This window comes from Pleurodeles waltl, chromosome 3_1 (genome assembly GCF_031143425.1).
Source record: "Pleurodeles waltl isolate 20211129_DDA chromosome 3_1, aPleWal1.hap1.20221129, whole genome shotgun sequence".
Taxonomy (NCBI): domain Eukaryota; kingdom Metazoa; phylum Chordata; class Amphibia; order Caudata; family Salamandridae; genus Pleurodeles; species Pleurodeles waltl.
The window spans coordinates 1881251722-1881278938 of NC_090440.1; the positions used below are offsets into that span (position 1 = coordinate 1881251722).

At 43.4% G+C, this 27217-nt stretch overlaps 1 protein-coding gene across 1 annotated transcript in view; it reads left to right on the forward strand.

The window, feature by feature from the left end:
- Positions 1-27217, forward strand: part of ADAM23 (ADAM metallopeptidase domain 23) — an 842294-nt gene that overhangs the window by 746394 nt on the left and 68683 nt on the right. The window contains exon 24 of the mRNA XM_069225976.1: positions 23719-23830. Coding sequence (XP_069082077.1) covers positions 23719-23830 — 112 coding nt within the window. The remainder of the gene's footprint in view (positions 1-23718; positions 23831-27217) is intronic.

Sequence of the window (27217 nt, forward strand, 5' to 3'; positions counted from 1 at the left end):
GTCAAGATTGATTTGCATATGGCTAGGTCCAAACTGGTGTGGCATGATGAGCAAAAGAATGATGGATTAAACCCAGACCTGTGACTGGGGGTGAATGTTTGTATTGTTCATCACTCTGTCCATCATCCTTTTGTTTTGCTAAAGTTGCCCTACGTGGGAAGGGTATGCCCAGACGTGGGTCCTGTGCTCACTGTGCCACTGGATTCAAGCTAGACTGGCTGATGAAGGGTGATACTATGAAACCAGTCCCAGGATGCTTGTTTCCGGTCCAGGGAGGACCTAGCCTGGCTGTTCGGGCTAGGCTCTTGCCATGAGGAACACGGTCAAGACTGATTTGCATATCTCTGGGTCCAAACTAGGGTGGAATGGTAAGCAAAAGAACAATGGATAAACCCCAGATCTGTGACTGGGGGTGAATGTTTGCATTGTTCAGCACTCCATCCATCATCCTTTTGTGTTGAAAAAGTTGCCCTAAGAGGGAAAGGTATGCCCAGATGTGGATCCCATGCTCATTGTGCCACTGGATTCAAGCTAGCCTGGCTGATGAAGGGTGCCAGGACTTGTTCAGCACTCCGTCCATCATCCTTTTCTGTGTCTAAAGATAGGGATCCAAACTTAAGCTTAAGTCAAGCTCAATCCTTAAATTTGTAAACAATTTCACGTTAACAATCTCAGTGCTCCCTAGCTGAAATATCATTGTTGTGGTATGTTTAGTACCTACTATCATGATAAAAGATTAGTTAAGATTTGTTTTCAGGTCTAAAGCATCCATGAATTCAAACCCATACAGAGGAGTTTGCAGCCCTCCCGCTGTGAGATCAGCACAGCATCATCTACATAAAGCAGAACTGGAATTAAAGTATCCTTTATCTGGGGCAAATCCTTCCCATATCCTTCCCTACATGATGTAGGGATTCCTCTAGGCCATCAATGTATATTAAAAAGAGCAGGGGGGCCATTACACAAAGTTGGCGCACACCCATATTGGACCTAATATCGCGTGAGAGCTCCCCATTTATCCTGTAACTTATTTTGCACATCATGTTCAAGTGCATCCTATTTAACAGGTCAATCAGTGCTTGATCAAACCCTTGTTTCTCCATGATGGACCACAATAGAGATTGGTTTACTATGCCAAATGCCCTAGAGAGATTCATAAATGCCAGATGTATGGACCCCCATTAGAAATTACATATTTACCTAGGATAAGCAGTAAGTTTAGGCACTGATTAGTAGTACCCAAACCTCTATGAAATCCGTATTGCATCTTATAAAGTATCTGCTTCTTCTCTAACCAAGCCTCCAATTTGGAGGCAATAACTCTACCCAGGATCTTACATAAACTATCTAGCAAGGAGATTGGACGCTAATAGCAGGGTAACCTTTTGTTCCCGATCTTGAAAATTGGAACCATCCTTCCAGGATGGCATTAATTGGCCAGATACAGCAGCTCTTAAACGCTTGTCACGAGGGGTACTCAAAGAGTGCTATTTGTTTTTAACAAATTCATAGGGACCCCATCAAGGCCTGGGGCTCTCCCAGAGGGATTCAGAATAATTGCTGTAATAACAAACTTTACCCAATTGACTAAGTGAAAAAAGAAACCATCTTCCTGGGCCAGCTGTGTAACTTCTGGGAGAACTAGCAAAGAGATGTTCTTATCTCAAGTAAAGACACCTGAAAAATATTGCACCCAGGAGTGTACAGTAATTTTTGGTCAATTATAGGTTTATTGTAACCCGAGAAAAATGGTTTGTTCACAATTTTCCAGAAAGCAACATTATCTTTTAGGTAACTTTCCCTTCCCAAATCCTCCCATGTTTCCTTCCTAAGCTCCTCTTTCCTCCGCTCAATAGTCTTCTTGTATTCATTTCTACATAATTTGATTTGATTTGATTGGACTTTTCATTGGGGCCAATTTAAGTCACTTGTAAGCTGCAGTACATACATGTTTGAACCAACCTTTAGGGGGTTTACTACTAAAGAGTTTATTCATTAGCATCTGGGAAGAAATAGATACATGAAAATCATGAAAAGCCTCTGCAATTCTCACAGGGTATTCATCAGAAGAAGCAAAAATTGGAAAAAAAAATAAAAACACTCTTTCCCCATTTAAGTCTTATAACATTCACCGTTGCGAGAAAATTCAATTGATTGACCCTCATCTTGACATCCCACCTTGACCAGGTTTGGGGAGGAATTAGAAATAAGCAGATTGTGGTCAGTACTGCAGCTAGCAACCACTTTGCAGTCCTGCAGCAAAGAGCACAAATCAGTGGAAAGAAGTACATATTCAATGTTACTACATTTCCCATCGCCCTTAAGTGTTGGAAGGAAGGGTGTATCAGAGCTTCCATAATCATTGGCAAAGCCAAGATCCCTTGACAACAAAACTCATAATTCTGCCTCTCCATAAGGAACATGTTTAAAGTGAGTCAATTCTATCCCATCCATGTTCCTCAAGCTGCATGGTACAGTGATGCTATCACTACATAAGTCTAAATTAAAATTTCCCACCCAAATGACAACAACTTCCTTATTGTGCCTATAATGTATGTCTATAATGTCATCTTCTAAATCATCACTGACTTTCATTGAGTTAAGATAAAAACATTGCAGTGAAAGTTAGACAAAATAATATCAAACAATTCCGGCAGTATCAATAGGAGTATCTGGTAGAAACAAATAGAATTAAGTCTGAATGAATTTGGTTTTTAGATTGTCAGTTTGAAAATGCCACTTTTAGAAAATAGGCATTTTCTTGATTAAAACATTATGTGACTCTGCCTGTTTGTGGATTCCCCGTCTGGGTCAGACTGACAGTTGGGCTGTTTGTGAACCTCCTCTAGACAGTGACACAAAGGAGCTGGGGTGTAGCCTGCATACCCTGATGAGCCATCTGAACTAGAGTGGAGGGGTGAGTGGTCACTTACACCTGAATGGGCTGTTCCTGCCCTCACACAATACAGTCTCCAATACCCTCGTGTGTGTCTGGGGCTTGGCCTGGGCAAGGCAGAATTTTGTGAACAACAGAGACTTTTCTTTGAAGTTTGCTTGCTTCAAAGGCAGAAAGGGGTATAAGCAGTGGACCCGAAGCCTCAGACTTTAGATCACTAAGAACCAAGAGGAACTTCTGCCAAGGAGAAGAGCTGAAGAGCTGTGGAGAAGTGCTGCCCCTGGCTGTGACTATGCTTTGTTGGGCTATCCTGCAGTTGCTGCTTCTGCCTGTGAAAGGGGACAAAGACTTGACTTTGTTGTGTGCATTCCTGCTTGGAGAAGAATCTCCAATGGCATCAACTGAACTTACTTCTTGCTTTGAAGTCTCAGGGCCATCAAAGGCTTCCTCTGCCAGCACCTGGTCTCTCTGCTGAGTCTGCTACCCTGCCAAGTGGTGCCTTATTTAGACCCTGGGCCCTTGAAAGTTGAGGTTGGCAGAACAAGGACTGAAAACCACAGACAGAGCGCCGTGGGGAGAAATATATGACGCACCATCTGCAACGTGGCTGATAATCGATGTGTCACCTGCTTCGCGGCTGAAATCGACACTCCACCTGCATCGCGGCTGGGAGATTGACGCATCATGGCTAGAGAAATGACGCAACACCCACTCGCGGCTGCTGATAATGACGCAAACCCCACGCAGGGTGGTTTTCTAACACCGTGTGACCGGATTTTTCATGCATCAACCCTGGGCGTCAAAGTCATTGTGGATCGATGCAGAGCCAAGGTGCCCTGTCTGGAAATCGAAGCATCGCTCTCTTGTGAGGGAGAAATATGACACATCGCCTACCTGACCGAAGAAGAAATGATGCACGACCTCACTTGCAAGTAAGGAATCGACGCATTGTTGACTTTTCCGACGCACGCTCACCAGTGCAGTTTTATTTTTGATGCAAACCAGGTACTTTGTGTAAAATTAACCTTATTTGGTCAGCAATGCAGCCATATAAGCATAATTCATGAAACATGAATAAAACACGATTCTTTCAATAAAATCATCTAAAATTACAGGTAAAATAAAGAATAGAAAATACAGTATACAATTGGGTGGGAAAAATGCCATCCTTGGCCATACACACTTACATAATTACTGTTCTTTATGTGTTTATTGCTAGATCATACCACTTTCTAGTGACTAAAGAACTTTGATAAAGTTAATCACTCCATAACAAAGTTGAGGGGTATCTAATTTTTGTAAAAAAAGAAGACTATCTTATAATGTCCAATGTTAGCAACACAAAATACCCGGACCAGTAAGCAGTTTGTATGCAAGGAATACAACGCGCAGAACAACATAAAGTGCAGAGTGCTTTGCTTTGTGTCACAATCGCAGGGATAATTCAGAAGATTGGTAAAGCAGGTAGTATGCATGAGATAAGCTACAAGGAAATCAATAATATTAAAATGCAACATAGTAAGAAAAAATCTATATCTCTCATTTTGTATAAAAGACATGTAAAACTACAGACCAGTTGAGGGTTTAATAGATACGCAATTTAATGCATTTGCAATTGATCTGTAAAAAAACTACAGATGTAACTTGCCTTAGCCAAGAAATTGGCCAATTATTATCCAAACAGAGGCAGTCTTAAATCATCCCCCTAGTAAAATTGGCCTTTGCCGTCACCTAGCTCCTTAGCCAAAGGAGCAAGGGACTCAGTTTAGTTCTATCCTTCAAGAAGTTTACACCAAGCTCTAGGTGACATGTAAAGGTTTGCAGGTATTGTGGTACTGCCATCAGTCTACACAAAAATGATTTTTTTAACTATCTGAAGAGAATCTTCATTTTTATAGCCCCATACCCCAATCACAAAACACTTAGTAGTATAGATTGTAATCATTTTCTTAATTGGTTTCTGGCCCAGCCTTCTTGCTAAATTAAACAGTGTGCCAATAGATCTCTGATATTGGAGTGCATGTGGTCTAAAGGAGGTCAAACCTGGGGTGGCATGGTGAGCAAAAGAACAATGGATTAAACCCAGATCTTTGCCTGGGGGTGAGTGTTTGTATTGTTTGGCACTCCGTCCATCATCCTTTTGTGTTGCTAAAGTTGCCCTAAGTGGGCAGTGTATGCTCAGGTGTGGGTCCCGTGCTCAATGTGCCACTGGATCCAAGCTAGCCTGGCTGATGAAGGGTGATACCCTGAAACTGGCCCCAGGATGCTTGTTTCCGGTCCAGGGAGGACCTGGCCTGGCAGTTCAGGCTGGACTGTTCCCATGAGGAACAGGTTCAAGACTGATTTGCATATGGCTGGGTCTAAACTGGAGTGGCATTGTGAGCATATAAATGTTGAATTAAACCCAGATCTGTGACTGGGGGTGAGTGTTTGCATTGTTCAGCACTCCATCCATTATCCCTTTGTGTTGCTAAAGTTACCCTAAGTGGGAAGGGAGTGCCCAGACGTTGGTCCCATGCTCACTCTGCCACTGGATTCAAGCTAGCCTGGCTGATGAAGGGTGATACCCTGAAACTGGTCCCAGGATGCTTGTTCCCAGTCCAGGGAGGACCTGGCCTGGCAGTTCGGGCTGGACTGTTCCCATGAGAAGCAGGGTCAAGATTGATTTGCATATGGCTAGGTCCAAACTGGTGTGGCATGATGAGCAAAAGAATGATGGATTAAACCCAGACCTGTGACTGGGGGTGAATGTTTGTATTGTTCATCACTCTGTCCATCATCCTTTTGTTTTGCTAAAGTTGCCCTACGTGGGAAGGGTATGCCCAGACGTGGGTCCTGTGCTCACTGTGCCACTGGATTCAAGCTAGACTGGCTGATGAAGGGTGATACTATGAAACCAGTCCCAGGATGCTTGTTTCCGGTCCAGGGAGGACCTAGCCTGGCTGTTCGGGCTAGGCTCTTGCCATGAGGAACACGGTCAAGACTGATTTGCATATCTCTGGGTCCAAACTAGGGTGGAATGGTGAGCAAAAGAACAATGGATAAACCCCAGATCTGTGACTGGGGGTGAATGTTTGCATTGTTCAGCACTCCATCCATCATCCTTTTGTGTTGAAAAAGTTGCCCTAAGAGGGAAAGGTATGCCCAGATGTGGATCCCATGCTCATTGTGCCACTGGATTCAAGCTAGCCTGGCTGATGAAGGGTGCCAGGACTTGTTCAGCACTCCGTCCATCATCCTTTTCTGTGTCTAAAGATAGGGATCCAAACTTAAGCTTAAGTCAAGCTCAATCCTTAAATTTGTAAACAATTTCACGTTAACAATCTCAGTGCTCCCTAGCTGAAATATCATTGTTGTGGTATGTTTAGTACCTACTATCATGATAAAAGATTAGTTAAGATTTGTTTTCAGGTCTAAAGCATCCATGAATTCAAACCCATACAGAGGAGTTTGCAGCCCTCCCGCTGTGAGATCAGCACAGCATCATCTACATAAAGCAGAACTGGAATTAAAGTATCCTTTATCTGGGGCAAATCCTTCCCATATCCTTCCCTACATGATGTAGGGATTCCTCTAGGCCATCAATGTATATTAAAAAGAGCAGGGGGGCCATTACACAAAGTTGGCGCACACCCATATTGGACCTAATATCGCGTGAGAGCTCCCCATTTATCCTGTAACTTATTTTGCACATCATGTTCAAGTGCATCCTATTTAACAGGTCAATCAGTGCTTGATCAAACCCTTGTTTCTCCATGATGGACCACAATAGAGATTGGTTTACTATGCCAAATGCCCTAGAGAGATTCATAAATGCCAGATGTATGGACCCCCATTAGAAATTACATATTTACCTAGGATAAGCAGTAAGTTTAGGCACTGATTAGTAGTACCCAAACCTCTATGAAATCCGTATTGCATCTTATAAAGTATCTGCTTCTTCTCTAACCAAGCCTCCAATTTGGAGGCAATAACTCTACCCAGGATCTTACATAAACTATCTAGCAAGGAGATTGGACGCTAATAGCAGGGTAACCTTTTGTTCCCGATCTTGAAAATTGGAACCATCCTTCCAGGATGGCATTAATTGGCCAGATACAGCAGCTCTTAAACGCTTGTCATGAGGGGTACTCAAAGAGTGCTATTTGTTTTTAACAAATTCATAGGGACCCCATCAAGGCCTGGGGCTCTCCCAGAGGGATTCAGAATAATTGCTGTAATAACAAACTTTACCCAATTGACTAAGTGAAAAAAGAAACCATCTTCCTGGGCCAGCTGTGTAACTTCTGGGAGAACTAGCAAAGAGATGTTCTTATCTCAAGTAAAGACACCTGAAAAATATTGCACCCAGGAGTGTACAGTAATTTTTGGTCAATTATAGGTTTATTGTAACCCGAGAAAAATGGTTTGTTCACAATTTTCCAGAAAGCAACATTATCTTTTAGGTAACTTTCCCTTCCCAAATCCTCCCATGTTTCCTTCCTAAGCTCCTCTTTCCTCCGCTCAATAGTCTTCTTGTATTCATTTCTACATAATTTGATTTGATTTGATTGGACTTTTCATTGGGGCCAATTTAAGTCACTTGTAAGCTGCAGTACATACATGTTTGAACCAACCTTTAGGGGGTTTACTACTAAAGAGTTTATTCATTAGCATCTGGGAAGAAATAGATACATGAAAATCATGAAAAGCCTCTGCAATTCTCACAGGGTATTCATCAGAAGAAGCAAAAATTGAAAAAAAAAAAAAAAACACTCTTTCCCCATTTAAGTCTTATACCATTCACCGTTGCGAGAAAATTCAATTGATTGACCCTCATCTTGACATCCCACCTTGACCAGGTTTGGGGAGGAATTAGAAATAAGCAGATTGTGGTCAGTACTGCAGCTAGCAACCACTTTGCAGTCCTGCAGCAAAGAGCACAAATCAGTGGAAAGAAGTACATATTCAATGTTACTACATTTCCCATCGCCCTTAAGTGTTGGAAGGAAGGGTGTATCAGAGCTTCCATAATCATTGGCAAAGCCAAGATCCCTTGACAACAAAACTCATAATTCTGCCTCTCCATAAGGAACATGTTTAAAGTGAGTCAATTCTATCCCATCCATGTTCCTCAAGCTGCATGGTACAGTGATGCTATCACTACATAAGTCTAAATTAAAATTTCCCACCCAAATGACAACAACTTCCTTATTGTGCCTATAATGTATGTCTATAATGTCATCTTCTAAATCATCACTGACTTTCATTGAGTTAAGATAAAAACATTGCAGTGAAAGTTAGACAAAATAATATCAAACAATTCCGGCAGTATCAATAGGAGCATCTGGTAGAAACAAATAGAATTAAGTCCCCCGACACTGGGTGGCGGTCCGACTGCCAGTTTATGATGTTGGCGGTCAGACCTCCCCCACCACAAGGTTCTTGGATCCCGATGCGTTGGCGGTTGCGAAAGCTATGGTTAAGCGCCATTGTTGCTGATGTCGGCACCACCGTGCTGACCACTTGCCTTTCTGCCGACACTGCCATGAAAAGGCAGGCAGAAAGGCAGAGATGGGGCCACAAGGGGTCCCATGCACTGCCCATGCATTGGGCAGGACAGGGTCCCTCCTGCCAGCACAGTCATAATGTGCACTGTCTGCAATGGCAACAGTGTGTATTCCAGCTCTGCTGGCAGCCCATACAGTGCTGCGGCATTGGCCTTGGCTCGCCCTTTGAGCTAAAGCCAATGCAGCTGCACTGTCTCCACCATCCGGCTCTGCAGGAACATCATAATACAGCAGTGGGGAGGCCGCTGGCTTGGCGACGTCCTATCCACCACCATATTGGCAGTCCGGCGGTCGGACCGCCAAAATCATAATCAGGCTCTTAATTGGACAGTCCACCTTTAGGTCTTCCTGAGTGGGAGGGATGGCTTGATCATTTATACTACAAAAAACATTTAAATTAAGCTCATCTTGGGACAAGGTTTCCTGTAAAAAGATGATGTAATGTCCACTCACAAATGTCAGCCAGTCTGGGTTTCAGGGCTTATCTTGAGTACCAGCAACATTCCATGACAGTTTCTTAATGCAATCTCTGTTAATGGGATGATGTATTTGTTGAGTGACCATACTAGTTAATTAAGAGGAACGATCAATGAAGTCCCCTCTGGGATCCTCATTTCTAATAATGTTGGTGTTGTGATGATCAGATGCACAAGTTGACTGTGGAGCAGGGTGGAACATGTATCCCATTAGATGCTCATGAGTACAGATATTTTCTTGAAGCTTGATTGCACATTTAGGATGCAGTCAGTCCCAGACATCCAGAGTAGATACAACTTCAAAGCTGTTCTTAGTGCATTAAAAAGTGGCTGAGCAGGACAGGCAGATATAGCATCTGGCACAGGCAGAGCTTCCATTTGTAGCCTCAAAGGTCTAAAGAAATAACGCAAAGACAGGGAATTATTTAAACTCTGAGGAGGTTTCATTCGAATTAGGCGCTGCAGTAGGGTTTAATGGTGATACAGTCCCCAGGAGATTCCTTTGGGTGGATGCCTAATCAGGGGGTCTTCTACCAGAAAGGTCTTCCTACCTTCAGGATGGTCATGAGACCATCCTGATTTAGATTTCAGCCAAAAATATTGTTTTGTTTTTCAAAACTGAATGATCCTCCCCTCTACAGTGCACACTCTGGAGGGAGTTGTGAATAGACTTTGCTGGGCCAACTAGGTCTACAAGGCCTGCTGACACAGGAGTCAACCTCCTGGGTTAACTTTTATCGTTTGGGCTACATTTGAATGTTGGACTATCAGATTTGTACTGCCCCCAGAGAGTTAAGTAATAGTCTCAAGGGGCACAGTTGTCTAAGGATGAGCAGATGTAGTTTCTCCCGAACTGTCAAGGAGACCAGATACTCGGGGCTTGCGCATGTTCCCAACATGTCCACCTCTTGGCAGCTCCAAACTCCACTAGTTATTATAACACAGAGTTAAAGAATGGCCAAGTGGGGGAATGGGTTTTGGGTTGGCAACAGCGGGGAAGGAGACCTGTGGAAGCAATAGTTAAACAACACAATTGCAAGATTAATCACAATGACTTTCAATAAGCTTTGTTTCAAATAACACTTATACTGAAAACATGAATGGCCTAAAGCTTCAATATAACTAGGCCTCAGGAATGTAGGTACCTGGAAATCAAGAAAGGTTATGCAAAGTTTTATATGAACATTCCAGAATTAACATATCATATTTTGAACAATGAACGCCCTACAAATATTTCTTGGAATAATCACTGCATTACAGCAAAAATCAAAGAGCACCTGGCTTTCTCTGCATGAACGAACTGTTCTAGAATCATGAATAACACTGCTACGTCACATTCTGATTAAGAGTTCCAAGACTCAAAAGTTCAGGAACTATTATGCACCTTAATCAAACTGCACATCAAGATTTCAATGTCTAGAAATTATCGCGCACTCTGCCTATCTGTATTTCAAAAGTTAAAACGCCAGGAATGAATCGCACACACTGTTGCTGATTCGAACATCTCGATTCAAATGCAATGAAACGATCGCACGCACTGCTGATCTGTAACTCAAGAGTTAAATGCCTGGAATGAATCACGCACACTGTTGCCGATTCGAACATCAAGAACCAAATGCCATGAAATGATTGCGCACACTGCCGATCTATACTTCAAGAGTTAAATGCCAGAAATGAATTGCGCACACTGTTGCCGATTCGAACATCAAGAATCAAAGGCCATGAAATGATCGCGCACACTGCCGATCTGAATGCCAAGAGTTAAATGCCAGGAATGAATTGCGCACACTGTTGCCGATTCGAACTTCACGATGCAAATGCCATGAAATGATTGCGCACACTTCCGATCTGAATGCCTAGAATTAAATGCCATGAAATGATTGCGCACACTGCCGACCTGAATGCCAAGAGCCAAATGCTAGGAATGAATCGTGCACACTGTTGTCGATTTGAACATCACAATGCAGTTGCCATGAAATGATCGCGCACACTGCCGACCTGAATGCCAAGAGCCAAATGCCAGGAATGAATTGCGCACACTGTTGCCGATTCGAACTTCACGATGCAAATGCCATGAAATGATCGCGCACACTTCCAATCTGAATGCCAAGAATTAAATGCCAGGAATGAATCGCGCACACTGTTGCCGATTCAAACATCACAATGCAATTGCGATGAAATGATTGTGCACACTGCCGACCTGAATGCCAAGAGCCAAATGCTAGGAATGAATCGTGCACACTGTTGTCGATTCGAACATCACAATGCAATTGCCATGAAATGATCACGCACACTGCCGACTTGAATGCAAAGAGCCAAATGCCAGGAATGAATTGCGCACACTGTTGCCGATTCGAACATCACGATGCAATTGCCATGAAATGACCGCGCACATTGCCGACCTGAATGCCAAGAGCCAAATGCCAGGAAAACAATCGCACACACGATTTTATGTTTAGGCCCAAAACTCGAATGTCACTGGAAACGGAGCCCGACCTCCGCCTTACCGCCCTGCTTGAAGATCACCAAATAAATGAGGCAGGCCTAGAAATGACTTGATAGGCCTCCGGGACAGGAACTCAGGAAAATACTGCTGCTCTGCACCGGGACCTCTGAATAGTGAGCATGTGGAGCTGGGCTGGCTCCCTTATATAGAGCCCAGCCCCGCCCACGAGCCCCACACAACCATACTGCAGGAAAGGCTTCTAGAATGTCTTAGAATAAGGACCACACCATGTAATCCTGCAAACAAGCCTTGCAAATGTACAATGTATTACAAACAGCACTAATGACTTTTCAAGGTAAAAGCCCTGCATTGCAAAAGGTTAACATACTGCATAGAAACACAATGCATGAAATATGCCCTTGTATAAGGACTGGGTTTTTGCATTTACGTCGCCCGTAGAGCGCGCACTGTCCTGATGTTGACAGTACTCCCCCCTCCCAAACGCACTCTAGGGCCTAGTTTGTCTGGATTTAGGCGATGAAAACGCCTCACTAGTCATGGAGCATGAATGTCAAATGCAGAGACCCTTGAGTTGCTCTCAGGACCGTAACCTTTCCAAGATATTAGATACCAGAGATTACGGCCTCTAAATTTTGAATCCAGCGCCTGTTTAACTTCGTATTCCAATTCTCCCTGTACTAGAACTGGAGCTTTGTGGGAGCTGACTTTTTGGACAGCTCTTTTCAGTAGAGAAGTATGAAATACTGGATGAATACGTAGTGACCTTGGTAACTGCAGTTTATAGGTCACTGGATTGATTTGCTGAAGGACTGTGTAAGGACCTATGAATTTGGGATTAAACATATGCTTTTTCTTGAAGTCAATATGACGTGTGGAAAGCCACACTCTATCACCTGGCTTATATTCGGGTCCTTCACAATATTTCTTGTCATAGTGCTTTTTATACGTTTGTTTAGCTTTATCTAGATGTTGCTGGATTTGTTTTTGGGTTTGATGGAGTTGTTGAATCGTCTCTGACATGGCTGGCATAAGTGAACTTTCTTGTGGAATCGTGATTGGCAAGGTATCAGGATGATAGCCAAACAGACCAAAAAAGGGGATGACACCAATGGAAGTATGATACGAGTTATTGTAGGCTAGTTCAGCTAACCAAAGCATCGATGTCCAAGAATGAAGTGCTTTCTCAGCATAAGCACGCAGATATTGTTTCAATGTCTGATTTAGTCTCTGAGTTCGGACATCCGTTTGAGGATGATGACTGGTAGACAGTGTAGAAGTTATTTGAAGCATTTTGCACCACTTTTTCCAGAAGTTAGAGGCAAATTGTGATCCTCGATCGGAGAGAATCATTTTTGGTAAGCCGTGAAATCGGACCACTCGATTTAAAAGGATTGTTGCCAGTTCACTGGAGGTGGGCAATTTCTTGCAGTCAATGAAATGTGCATATTTTGTGAAACTATCTACCACCACGAGGATTACTGAGTGATGTTGAACAATGTGTAGACCAGTAATACAGTCTAATGAGAGGTGCTCTCAAGGTCGAAGTGGAGTTGGGAGAGGATGTAACAATCCTTTTGGTTTTGAATGACTTGACTTGATGCAAGCACAAACTTCACAGTTAGCTACCATCTACTTCACGTCTTTTATCAAAGTAGGCCACCAAAAGTAGCGTTGGACTAATTCAAGAGTTTTAGGAATACCTGGATGGCCTGCCGTAGGTATAACATGCAACCAATGAAATACCAACTTGCGCAACTTGGTATTTGGAACAAATAAACGGGCATCATGGAAAGGGAGTCCTTGTTTGATTGACCTTTTGGGATCTGCTTGAGCCCATGTCTGCCATTTCTCAATGGTGAAGGAATTACGGATTTCTTCAAAAAAGTCTTCGGTTTTTATGATGCAAAGAACCATGTCTGGAGCAATGATAGACCTAGGAGACTGGATCGCGGGTAACATCTTAGAGTCTTGACGGGACAAAGCATCTGCTTTGCGATTATCTTTTCCAGGACAGAAGGTTACCACAAAATCAAACTTGGCAAAAAACAGCATCCATCGTAATTGCCGAGGAGTCAAAAGTCTACCTGAACTCATGAACTGGAGATTGCGGTGATCTGTATATACTGTGATAGTATATTTGACGCCTAACAAATGGTGTCTCCATTCTTTGAAGGCATCACGGATTGCCAGAAGCTGTTTCTCAGCAATTACATCATTTCGTTCAGCTTTGTTCAGTTTTCGAGACATGTAGGCTACAGGATGTAGTTGACCAGTATCTTTACTGCGTTGTGATAACACTGCACCAACTGCCACATCTGAAGCATCTGCTTCCACTATGAATGGACGCTCAACGTCTGGGTGAGTCAAGACTGGGGCAGTGGAGAAGGCTTCCTTTAAGGTTGAAAAGGCTCTGTCAGCTTCGGGGGACCATACAAATGGTTCTTTCTTTCTTAACAACTTGGTGATTGGCGCCACTGCCTGAGAGAAATGATCTATGAACCTGCAATAGAAGTTTGCAAAACCTAGGAAGCACTGAACATCTCGAACAGTCTTTGGAGTGGGCCAATCAGCTACCGCTTATACTTTTCTTTCTGCCATGACCATACCTTGAGGGGTAAGGATGACTCCTAAGAACTCAACGGTGGTAACGTGGAATTCACATTTGGTTAATATGCAATACAGATGATGTTTTAGAAGGGCTGTGAGAATCTTCTTGACATGTTGTACATGTTCGACTTCATTGTCTGAATAGATTAAAATATTGTTGATACAGACTATTGCAAATAGATCTAGATACTCTCTAAGGACGTCATTCAGAAAGAATTGAAATGCTGCTGGAGCGTTACAAAGTCCAAAGGGCACGACTGTGTATTCAACTAGATCATATCGGGTTTTAAAGGCAGTTTTCCATTCATTGCCTTCTTACATTCTGACTAAATGGTAAGCACCTCCTAAGTCTAACTTAGTGTAGATCTTTGCTTTTCTAACTTGATCCAACAAGACAGAAATCAGAGGTAATGGGTATTTGTACTTAACTGTGATTTTGTTCAATCCTCTATAGTCTATGCAGGTTCGAAGATCCCCATTAGCCTTGGGGACAAAAAAAGAGGAAACGCTGCAGGAGACTTGGAAGGACGAATAAAGCCATTAGCTAGAAATTGATCTAAGTATTTTCTTAGGTGTTGATTTTCATGTTCTGACAAGGCGTATACACGACAACTAGGGAGTATAGCACCAGGAGTTAGATCAATTTGGCAGTCATATGGTCTGTAAGGTGGTAAGGTTTCTGCTTCTCTTTCATCAAATACATCTAGATAGGATGAGCACTGCCAGGGCAGCGTTACATCTTTTTCAGCAGATGTTGCTACGTGAAATTTGCAAGGTTTTGTGACTCTTGATGTCTGGAGACATTTTTCATTACACAAGATGGAGGAGAATATGATTTTCCGTTCTGACCAGTTGATTTCAGGGTTATGATAACTTAACCACGGCAGACCAAGAATGATTCCATACTGAGGAGCATGGATGGTATCAAAGATAATTTTCTCTTCATGTTTGATATTCTGATTTCCCCCATTATAGGTCACCGACAAGCAAGGGGGCGGTCTGCAGAGTCACTGGACCTCCAGTTAAGAGTTTTCCATCTACGGCTTGTATTATTTCTGGTGTTTTCTTCTTGGTGCATGGGATCCCCCATGTTTGAACCAATTGTGCATCCACAAAGTTACCAGTAGCCCCAGAATCCACTAAGGCTTTCTTTAGATATTTCTTCTTCTTTACTTGTACTTCAATGTCTAACTTAAGATGCCTTGACTGTGAAGGGTCCATGGTGACACCCAAGAGCAACCCTTCTTTACATCTTGGGTGATCTAGTTTTTCCTGCTCGGTTTGTACATTTGCTGCAATTTTCTTGATAGGACCTTGTTTGCTCTTTGGTTTTATTGGACACTCTTTGATGAAGTGGCCCTTGCGCCCACAGTAAAGACATTGTCCGTTCTTTCTACGTAGGTCTTTTTCGTCTTTTGTCAAAGGCCGCCTGATAGTTCCAATTTCCATTGGTTCATGATTACTCTCTTTCTGAGTTCTTGATTCTCTACGTTCGTGAACACGGCAGGAATATTTCTGAGTCTTTTTGCGTGTTCCCTGTCGTTCTGCAAGACGATGGTCTATTCTCAAAACAAGGTTTATCAGATCTAGACAATCTGTAGGTTGAGGATCGATCTGGGCAAGAATGTCTTTTAGCTCTTCTTTGAGACCTTGGTAGAACAGGGCTGCTTGCTTTTCTTCAGGCCAGGATGTCTCTGCTATCAGCCGATTAAAACTAGTCAAGTAGGAAACTAAGGGGGTCATTCCGACCCCGGCAGGCGGCGGGCGGAAACCGCCCAAACACCGCACCGCGGTCAAATGACCGCTGCGGTGATTCTAACTTTCCCGCTGGGCCGGCGGGCGATCTCAAGAAGATCGCCCGCCGGCCCAGCGGGAAAGCCCCTGCAAAGAGGAAGCCGGCTCCGAATGGAGCCGGCAGATTTGCAGGGGTGCGACGGGTGCAGTTGCACCCGTCGCGATTTTCAGTGTCTGCAAAGCAGTGGCATGGGCAGTGCAAGGGCCCCCAGGGGCCCCACGACACCCGTTACCGCCAGCCTCTTCCTGGCGGTGTAAACCGCCAGGTACAGGCTGGCGGGAAGGGGGGCGGAATCCCCATGGCGGCGCTGCAAGCAGCGCCGCCATGGAGGATTCCCTGGGCCAGGGGTAAACCGCCGGGAAACCGCCGGTTGCCCTTTTCTGACCGCGGCTTTACCTCCGCGGTCAGAATTGCCCATGAAGCACCGCCAGCCTGTTGGCGGTGCTTCCGCGGCCCTCTGCCCTTTCGGTTTCAAACCGCCAGGGTCAGAATGAGGGCCTAAATCTTTATTGCCTTGTCTCAATTCTAACAGTTCTCGGTCTGCTGATAGAGTCACTGTTCTTCTATCAATAATCTCTTTCAAATTCCAGGACAAAGTTTCTCCAATTATAAAGCAGGGGACTGTCTTTACGCACAAGAGGAATTGCCCAGGTGGCCGCATCTCCAGTCATATAAGATAACAGGAAGGCCACCCTGGATTGGGCATCAGGGAAAGTGCTTGGTCGACAGGTAAAATGCAATTCTACTTCAACCAAAAAGGATTGCGCTTTCAGAGGATCACCTGAAAACCGCTTTGGAGGAGCCAGAGGAAAGGCTGAAGGAATGTTGAGGGAAATGTTAATTGGAGGATTACCTCCTGAACCTTGAGAAGGAGGACCAAGCCAACCCGCACCCAAAGAACCTTGCTCCTTCTTTTCTACTCGGTCTTGTAACTGACTCACTCTCTCAGCTAAGCTGGTTGCTATGTCTTTGGATGCTACAACATCCGATTGGAGCTGCATGATGACTTTAACTAACTCATCCAATGTGGCATATTAATAACCTAGCGCAAACTAGGAAGATAAAAAATGTGTGGCCTCATTATTCTGTCAAGGAGACCAGATCCTTGGTGCTTGCGCATGTTCCCAGCATGTCCACCTCTTGGCAGCTCCAAACTGCACTAGTTATTATAACACAGAGTGAAAGAATGGCCAAGTGGGGGAATGGGTTTTGGGTTGGCAACAGCGGGGAAGGAGACCTGTGGAAGCAATAGTAAAACAACACAATTGCAAGATTAATCACAATGACTTTCAATAAGCTTTGTTTCAAATAACACTTATACTGAAAACATGAATGGCCTAAAGCTTCACTATAACTAGGCCTCGGGAATCTAGGTACCTGGAAATCAAGAAAGGTTATGCAAAGTTTTATATGAACATTCCAGAATTAACATATCATATTTTGAACAATGAACGCTCTCCAAATAGTTCTTGGAATAATCACTGCATTACAGCAAAAATCAAAGAGCACCTGGTTTTCTCTGCATGAACTGTGCTAGAATCATGAATAACACTGCTACATCACACTCTGATTAAGTGTTCCAAGACTCAAATGTTCAGGAATTATTATGCACCTTAATCAAACTGCACATCAAGATGTCAATGTCTAGAAATGATCGCGCACTCTGCCGATCTGTATTTCAAAAGTTAAAACGCCACGAATGAATCGCGCAGACTGTTGCCGATTCGAACATCTAGATTCAAATTCAATGAAACGATCGCGCGCACTGCCGATCTGTAATTCAAGAGTTAAATGGCTGGAATGAATCGCGCACACTGTTGCTGATTCGAACATCAGGAACCAAATGCCATGAAATGATCGCGCACACTCACTGCCGATCTATACTTCCAGAGTTAAATGCCAGAAATGAATCACACACACTGTTGCCGATTCGAACATCAAGAATCAAAGGCCATGAAATGATCGCTCACGCTGCCGATCTGAATGCCAAGAATTAAATGCCAGGAATGAATCGTGCAGTCTGTTGCCGATTCGAACATCACAATGCAATTGCCATGAAATGATCGCGCACACCTCCGACCTGAATGCCAAGAGCCAAATGCCAGGAATGAATCGCGCACACTGTTGCTGATTCGAACATCACAATGCAATTGCCATGAAATGATCGCGCACATTGCCGACCTGAATGCCAAGAGCCAAATGCCAGGAATGAATTGTGCACACTGTTGCCGATTCAAACATCACAATGCAATTGCCATGAAATGATTGCGCACATTGCTGACCTGAATGCCAAGAGCCAAATTCCAGGAAAACAATCGCACACGCAATTTTATGTTTAGGCCCAAAACTGGAATGTCACTGGACACGGAGTCGGGGGCCTAACCCGACCTCCACTTTACCGCCCTGCTTGAAGATCACCAAATAAATGAGGGCAGGTCTGGAAATGACTTAATAGGCCTCCGGGACAGGAACTCAGGAAAATGCTGCTGCTCTGCACCGGGATCTCTGAATAGTGTGCACGTGGAGCTTGGCTGGCTCCCTTATATAGAGCCCAGCCCCGCCCATGAGCCACACCCAACCATGCTGCAGGAAAGGCTTCTAGAATGTCTTAGAATAAGGACCACACCCTGTAATCCTGCAAACAAGCCTTGCAAATGAACAATGTATTACAAACAGCATTAATGACTTTTCAAGGTAAAAGCTCTGCAATGCAAAAGGTTAACATACTGCATAGAAACACAATGCATGAAATATGCCCTTGCATAAGGACTGGGTTTTTGCATTTACGTTGCCCGTATAGTGCGCACTGTCCTGATGTTGACACAAACCCTCATGTTCAGGATACGCTCCTGAGACATTCAAAGCAGCTTACAATTCTGACAATTTCTTGGAGAAAAAAGAATGGAAGTCACTTAGCCTATCTTCCAGTTTATCAAACAGCTTGGTACAGTAATCAAGGATCCCTGCTTCCATATCCTGATAATGATTAATGTCTGATTGCTTTGGTTTGCCATATTGCTGTGCGGAGGTGCATCTTTTCTTCCCCTTCTTGGTAACCCGGGAGTGCCCCAAAGACCCCCTGGTCATTGTACTGACAGCATGGGCCCTTTTTCATCCTTTTCACCTGGATGAGTTGAGGGGGAAGGATGGATTATCAATGCATTACTCTTAGAATCCAGGGTAAGACCCCTTGACGCATTAAGTACAGGGCCCATTTATCCTACTGTTTCTCTTTATTTGTAAATTCTATTGCTATTTTTGCTTCATTACTTGCCACACTTATGCTCTCCGATGCTGTCAGAGCTGGGGGCGAAACACCAGCTGTAGAAATTGATTGCCTCCTGGCTGTGTTAATCTTTCCCTCCACCAAACTCATTTATGAATTAATCACCCTCATGACCATTGTTAAATAGTTAGTAATGGGGTCCCCTATGGACTCAAGGAAATTATTGATTTTTCTTTTCCCCATGGATGTATCATATCCTATACTGCCCAACATATAGTTGGAGGTTACCTTTGTGGCTGGAGGAATTCCACTATTTCATGCTCAATAACCAGTAACCAAGAAAGTGGGCCCATCCCAGCCTCTGCTCTTGGCCGGGTCTTCAACAGGGCACACGCCCTGGTGTGTTCCATGCCATGGGGAGCAGCAGCTCTAGATGAGCACATGCCAGTGTTAACACACTCCCTTCCCCCACCTCATTTATTTCTGGGCATTGTGGGCCTTTCTCTTTTCCCCCAACAGCGGCAGTGCAAGGAATCCTGAAGCGGCATCCCCTGGGCTGGTTGTGGAAGAGTTATCCGTAGAGGTCTGTACACTCTTGTTACAAGTCCTCCCAGCTTCCCTCCTGTACCCTCAACCAACCTCACTTCCTGCTCAGTAGTTCCACTTCATGCTCCACAGCTCTAGAAAGCGTACAGTGATGTCAAATAGTTGCAATGGCGACGTTTACAAACAAGAGAAACTACTGACATGTTGAATTCAGTACTAAATGACCCAGATGCTGGTTAACAATTAAAAGTAATAAGAGACTGCTTACTGGCTATGGTTGACTGAATGAATGACTAGGATTACAGAACTTACCTCCATAAAGTGCATGATAAAAGGGACAGGGCTTGGAGGCTGCTGATGTGGCTAGCCAACCCAGACAAGGGGGTACATGACGATATAAAGGGTGCTATGATGCCTAAAACGCAGGCAGGACTCATGGATGAGGATATATTGATGCAGGAAGTGTGGAGTGATATTAAGGAATTTGCCAGGGGAAAGGTTCCCGGCTCAGATGGCCTACCCGTAGAACATTCCTTAATATATATGGATATACTAGCCTCCAAATTGACCTTGATGTTTAATGAGGCTAGGGCGCTGGGCAGCCTTCCAAGCACAATTAGAGAAGCAATGACAGTACCACTTCCTTAAGAAGGGCAGAGACTCATAGCAGGTGGCCTCTTACAGACCTTTATCTATGCTCAATGTTGACTATTATTGGTCAGGATCTTGGCAAACAGGCTCCTTCCTAAAATTGCAGCATTGAGTTTTATTCATACACATAGCACGATGGTCATTTTTAGAAGTCTGGTGCTCTGTCAAATTATCCTCTAGTTGATTATTCTGAGGCACAGGTCCTGTCAATTGATATTGAAAAAGCTTTTGACTCACTGCAGTGGGACTGTGTATTAGAGGTCATGGCCAGCATGGGCTTAGGAAATGGCTTTCTCAAATAGTCTAACTTATTATATACGAACCCAAAAGTACGTGTCAAAATGGGTTGAGTAATATTGCCAATATGCCCGAGTGGCAGGGATGTGACAGGGCTGCCCTTTATCACTGTCACTGCTTGCCATCACTGTAGCACCATTGCCATTGACGATTTGACAGGGCAACTGCTATCAAGGTCTGACACTGGATGTGACACTCCTATATGTCTTGTGCTGCATGTATAATATATTGTTACATCTGCTGGGTGAGCGTGCAAATGAGATCGGGACATTGTAGGCACTATACTATTTTGGCTGACTGTCTGGATTAGGAATAAACTCATGTAACTGGTGTAATCCAGTGCCTTCCCTGTTCATGCCCTTCGCAAGGGGCTGAACTAGTTGAACTGGTGAATGATCTCATGGCTCATGAGGGCCAACCACCATTAGGTATCTGGTGATTCGTATGTATAGGACCACTGACCAAGTGCTAGAAGGCAATATGAGGGCAGCCATGTCCTGTACATGCCAATCCATCAAATTTTAACAGATTCTCAGACTTTCTGCTATGAGAAACATAGCTCTGTCAAAAACGGTTCTCCTGTCCAGGCTGTTGCATTTTTTTTTTTTTATTCTACCAATACAGGTACCCCGGGGGGTGTTCCTGAACATAGATACCCTTCTCCTAAACTAGATATGAGGGCCTAATAGGTGTAGAGTTGCTCTCACACAGCTTTGACTTCCGGTTGACAAAGGAGCTCTGGCCGTCCCAGATTTAAATCTGTATTGTTTAGCTATGCAACTGTAGTGGGCGGCCAGGTGGAGGAATTCTTGATAAGTGCCTTGGGGGGACTTGCTCCGCATATGCCTGACTTGATCCTCCTTATGACACAGACCCTGAACCCACCCTTGAAATCTTACTTCCAAAGGGAGGGGATCCTGGCAAGGATACTTAGATATGTACAGACCAGAACCTTGCACCGGACGAGTATATGTCAGACATCCATCCTATTGTATGTGACCCACCTACCTTTCGGCACCCTACCCCTACCCCTCTCCCTTCCACACACTGACTTCATACACACACAATGAACCTACCCTCCCACTCACTCTTGCATTTTATACATACCGTGACTGCCTCACCATGTACCCGCCAGCTCAGAAGGTAGTTTCCCTTCACCATCTCAGCTTCCGGGCTCACCTCTTCCCAAGTTCTAGTTCCATATACTTTTTGGCACTACAGGGGGCTACTTTAGTGATTGTATCTCTAGAAAAACTCATTTTGTCTTGGTGTCTCCTTATGCATTTTGTTTTCGAGAATGTTCATTGGTTCCTCAGGAAGCTTTGTATCCTCGTTCAAAACCTTAATAAAAATATTTTTTTCAGACATCCCCTTACATAACTGAACAAATAAGGGATTGACCATTCTGGGTTGTTTATATTAAGATGTTTTTTGGAGTTTGAGGCATTGAATGATGATTATGGGATTTATTCATGCTATTTCCTGTTGCACTGAGCAGTAGTGGCTACGCTCACAAATGGTGGAAGGTGGGACTAATGGAACCATTAATGCATCACTGTCTTAGCTGTATGTGCACCCTCGATGGTAAGCACAGAGTGATCACCTTCCTGTTCAGAGCACTATTAGCACTCCAAAAGAGACCTTAGCTGCATGATTAATGGTCTGAAGATTTGAGAACTCCTCTAACTGATGGGAATTGGTCCTCTATATTAAAAAAACCTCTATAATCTCCAGGAATTCTAGATTTAAGTTATCTCTGGGTTTGTATTACCCCTCAAGGAAGTAATTTCATGTACCCAAATGTGGGGCCAGTGTGCCTGAGAGGTAAGTTGGTTGGAAACAATTTCTCCCATGTGGAGCTGTGCCCCTTTGGAAGAACACTGGTACAAAGTGGAGCAAGCTATCAATGTTGCCATGGGTAAAAATAATGCTTTAATCTCCAACATCCTGATTACTTTGCCTTTTCCTGAGAAATAAGAGTAACGTCTCCACGTCCAGATTTGTAGATTTGCCATTGATATTAACCAGGCTTAGCTGTCAATAAACAGGAAAACATCTGACGGACCCTACCCTTTGGAAGGGGGTAGATAACTGAATAAATAAGCAGAGTGTGAAAGAATGGTGCTGAAAAAAGAAGTTAGTGAGGAAATGAGTAAGCCGGATATAGTACAGTCTTGGGAGACAAGATGGCAGACATGCCAGTCTCTAGACCAAGCTAGAAGAATTATACTTCCCTCTGGTGACAGTGAAGAAAGGTCCATACAACATCTAGCACAACATCTAGGTCTCGTTTATTTTTACCTGGGAAGTTACTGCTGTTCGTGGAAATATGGATGCAACCGGCCCATGCCTGATGGGCCCTCAGGGCCTTGCAAGTTTCATATATTGTTACTGCAATGGCATTACTCAAAATGAAGGCCCCCCTGCAGAATATCTCACAGATATTCATTAGCCTTCTCCTGAACTGGGGCCTCTGGGGCTAGATCCCCCCAGCGCTACCAGTGCTGTTTTACACCCTTGTTTTACTGCACTAGTTCCTCCCCTCTTCCTTCTACTTACAAGTGCCTTGGATACAATAGATTTTGGAGTTTCGACAATCGTATCAAGTGTCAGCAGCTTCGTTTGCCACTGCAGACAGAGAGATAAATCTGTGCATCATTTTACCTTTGCAACGGACTCGGGCCTCCTGCATAGATCAACCACATTATTCGTGCAGATGTTTGTTGCTTCATTCTACAGGTTGGTTGCAGTTCTGGACAAGAGAACAAGCTCTGTGTAATGGACCTGTTTTGGATCTGTAGAGGATGCATGCTACTTTGTTGGTTGCAGACACTGACAGAGAGTTTTGGACACAAGAGGGTTCGGGGAACTTTCTGGTGTGGATCATGGTGGTCCCTCTAGGCTTGTAGGTAATAGCCTGGCTTTCAGACCAGAAGTAAATGTGATAAAGAGTGAATGGCCAGTCTGCCACTGACCCTCACATAGAATAGGGGTGTCAATGCTGTACTGATTTCACTTATCTCTTTACCAGAGCTGTAAAAGCTGTTGCAGTGTACAGCTGTTAGCACCAGCGGCCTCACTTTAAATCTACTTTTCTAATGTTGTTGATTATCATCAGAGTTTAATGCCAAAATGCTCGGACTTGGTTTGTAAATATGTTTCTTTTTTAAAACAAAATATAAAAAACGTGTCCATATTCTGTCCGCAGGTTTGCAGCAATGAAGCTACCTGTATTTGCAGCTCTACCTGGGCAGGAACTGACTGCAGTATCTATGACCCCAAGAAGGAGATTAAGAACAAGAAAGATGAGGGACCCAAGGGTTTGTGTGATTTCCTTTATGATCCACTGCACGTTTAGGTTGTCTTAAACTAGTGCCAGAAGAGTTTTGCTGTGCAGAGAGACAAAGTAATGGAAGGGTAATATTCCTGTTCAAAGTCTTGCAGAGCAACGTATAGTGCATTTTTTCTAAATATGTCATTTATGGTCAAATCCTAATCTTACTTTTGTTCAAAAAATGGTACCCTGTATCTCACATAACATGCAAGTTTCAAGAGCAACGTGTTGGTACTGCTGCTTCCTGGTGAAAAATCTAATTAACCAGTTACTAGTGGTTTCTACTGGATCAATGTGACAGCATATTGGTTTTTGGCCACATGATGATGCCGTTGATGCTGATGATGCGGTTGCTGTTTGATTGTCCAAATACATAGCAGGCCTAAACTTGATCCAGTAGCCATGATCACTAGAGTTTTGCTCTAGGTATATTAGTATCATACTTAGAGCCTGTTAGTACAGTAGTTTTCATTAGATTCACTGGTTTGGAAATATTTTAGTGAGTTGTTTCATTTGTTTTTTATTTGTATTGAGTAGGGACCATTTCTTGAGTAAGTGGCAGCAAATCAACAATGTCCATATGTCCATAAACACGTCAATAGCTTGTTGTGATGTACTTCCAACACACCAAACTGTGGGTACCAAAATGTTTCCATAAACATCAGGTGAATTCTCATTACGATTAGTTTTTTTTATATTTCTAGTTGCAACAGGAGAAAATCAGGGTGCACTACATATTCAATTTCAACAATTATTCAAATCCAAAAGCTCCTTGTGCTCCAAGAGGAAGGAATGGTTGCCAATCATTCCTTAGTAGCAAGAAAGCTCCCAAAATTATCAGAGCTCATTCCCGAGCACTCTTAATATCCAGTCGTCCAAAGAAAACTCAGTACTTCCATTTATAGCCAACATGTGTTTCGCCATTCGTTGACTTCCTCAGGGCTAGAAAATTATATAACACAAGCCATGTACATTCCACTTCATAAGTTATAAGATTATTTCATATATAAAACATCTAAATAGAAGACCCCTTGTTGTTGTCCTTCTTGAGTGTGACCTCCACTAGTCAGGGCGGATGATTCTGCACATAAAAGATAGGAGAGGCCTATATTTTCATGTGCAGAGTTATCTGCCCTGACTGCCAAGTCTCCGCACTCATAAACCTACTTTTAAAATGCTGTTTTTTTAATACTGAGAAAGCATAAACTTACACAAATGTGTAAGTTTCCCTTTGTGAATCAGGCCCTGAATGCGTAATCCTCCTTTGATACATAAGGCCATAAGATATTGACAGTAACTGCTTTGTGAACACATTGATGGTTGCCAACAAATATTGAATTGCTACCAAGCGAGGGGCCCAGAAATATTGCCTACAGTCAGGTTGTAACAGCACACTCATGGTAGTTAGGCAATGTAGTTTCCTTCAAGAGGCACAGATACTGAGATTTGGGGTATTTTAAGACTTTCTGGGCCAGATTTAAAAGGCTTTGTTGCCTCCTTGCGCCACACTAGCATCTTTTTTTTATGCTAATGTAGCTCAAGGAGGCAATTTTGCCACGCCATCATTACAAAGTAGTGCAATGCATGCATTGCTCCACTTTGCGACACCTTACACCACATTATGCCTGCTCCAGGCATAATGTATGCAAGGGGGGCTGTTCCAGCGTTAGGAGGTCCCACAAAAATGGCGCAGTGAAATCTACAAGATTTCACAGTGCCATTTTTGGCATCATGTTTAACACCTCAAAGCAGGTGTTAAAGTGATGTACCCATTTTAATCATTGGGCCTCCTTGCAATTTGCTACGGTAGTGTCAATATTGTTGACGCTAGTGCAGCAAAGTGTCCCAATACCGTCAAAAATGTTGATGCTATTGGCCTAATTTGCACCATGCCGCACCCATGGTGTCGTTAGGTGGAGCAGGAGTGAGGCAAGAAAACTGGTGCATCAGCACTGATGCACCAGTTTCTTGTAAATATGCCCCTCTGTTTTTGAAAGTCCTGTAAAACATGTGCCTTCTATCTGATATGGTCTTGGATGTAAGGAATGTATGAGAATTCTCAACAACTCAATGCATGTAAAAATATGGTAGTGGTAGTACAGAGTGGAATGCAGCATCTGAATAACTTTAATCCCAATCCTACCAGGCATTTAGAGGTGTGTGCCTCTTATGAAATCCTGTAATATCGGAATATGTGATCCCGTTTGACCCTCTCACACTTTCACGGTTTGTTAAATCACCAGAGGAGTACTAAACTACACCAGAAAACTTGAATCTTTAAAGCTCTCCTACATTCTTCTCAGAACATACAAACTACTAGCCGCTTTAGAAATAGACAATACTGTAATGTCATTGGAAGGGAGAAATATATTTTGATGCTGATGGATTGGTGTGGGTTGTGGCAACACTGTGGAAGTATAGGTCTTCTGGAACGACTGGGGGGAAGTATGGGCAAGAATGTCAAATCCAGAGATGCCAAAAAGAAAGTACAGAAAATGTTTATTTTCCAATATCAACATCCAAGTGGAATACTTTGTGCTATATTATCGCTAATAGGACAATGTATAGAACTGCCTAGTGCCACGTTGTTCTACAGTCTTGATCAGCAGAGGACAGGGGTCTGACTCTTTTGTGGGTACTGTTGAGTTAACAAGGATATCACATGTAATCAATCCAGAAATTACAGGCACCCACCCTCATGCGCTATATACATACTGTAAAATCATTATTAAATATTAAAAGGAGGTTTAATTATAGTAATATTTGGTCTAAACCATAGGCAATCTCCTAAAATGTCTTCAGCTGAAGGGATATTATGGTTATGACAACAAAAATAAAAAGTGTCATTTGCCTGCAAAGGTGAACAACATAAACATAATTTCCCTGTGAGCTGCTCATGACTTCACATTCTTAATTGTTTGAAGGATAATTCTAACCACATATTCTTCACCTTAGCTATCCCCCTGGCCTTAGACTGGCTCTAGACATTTATTCATAGCAGTACTGCTGTGTAGCTCTAGGGGGGTTTTGCTGCTCTGGGTTCACTCCATACCACCCAACAAGTGACGGAGTAGAGTTGCATATAAGCACCACTCCTGCATGCTGACCATCAGTACTTTATTTCCATGCCCCCATAGCAATTACAGCAGTTCATTCCTATTTTATCAGTTTTCTGATGATTTCCTAAACAATTTCGCACTGTGTTAGAGAACAATGTCCCCCTGAAAATTAAAGGTTTCAAGTCATGCTATGACTGCAGGAAGCTCATGTTGTTTTCAGTACATGAGGTGTATTTTTGGTATTTGGGCTCAGGACACAACTCTAGGTCATGTCATATGTGCCCTAGTGCACGCAAAGGCAATCTGAGACTGGG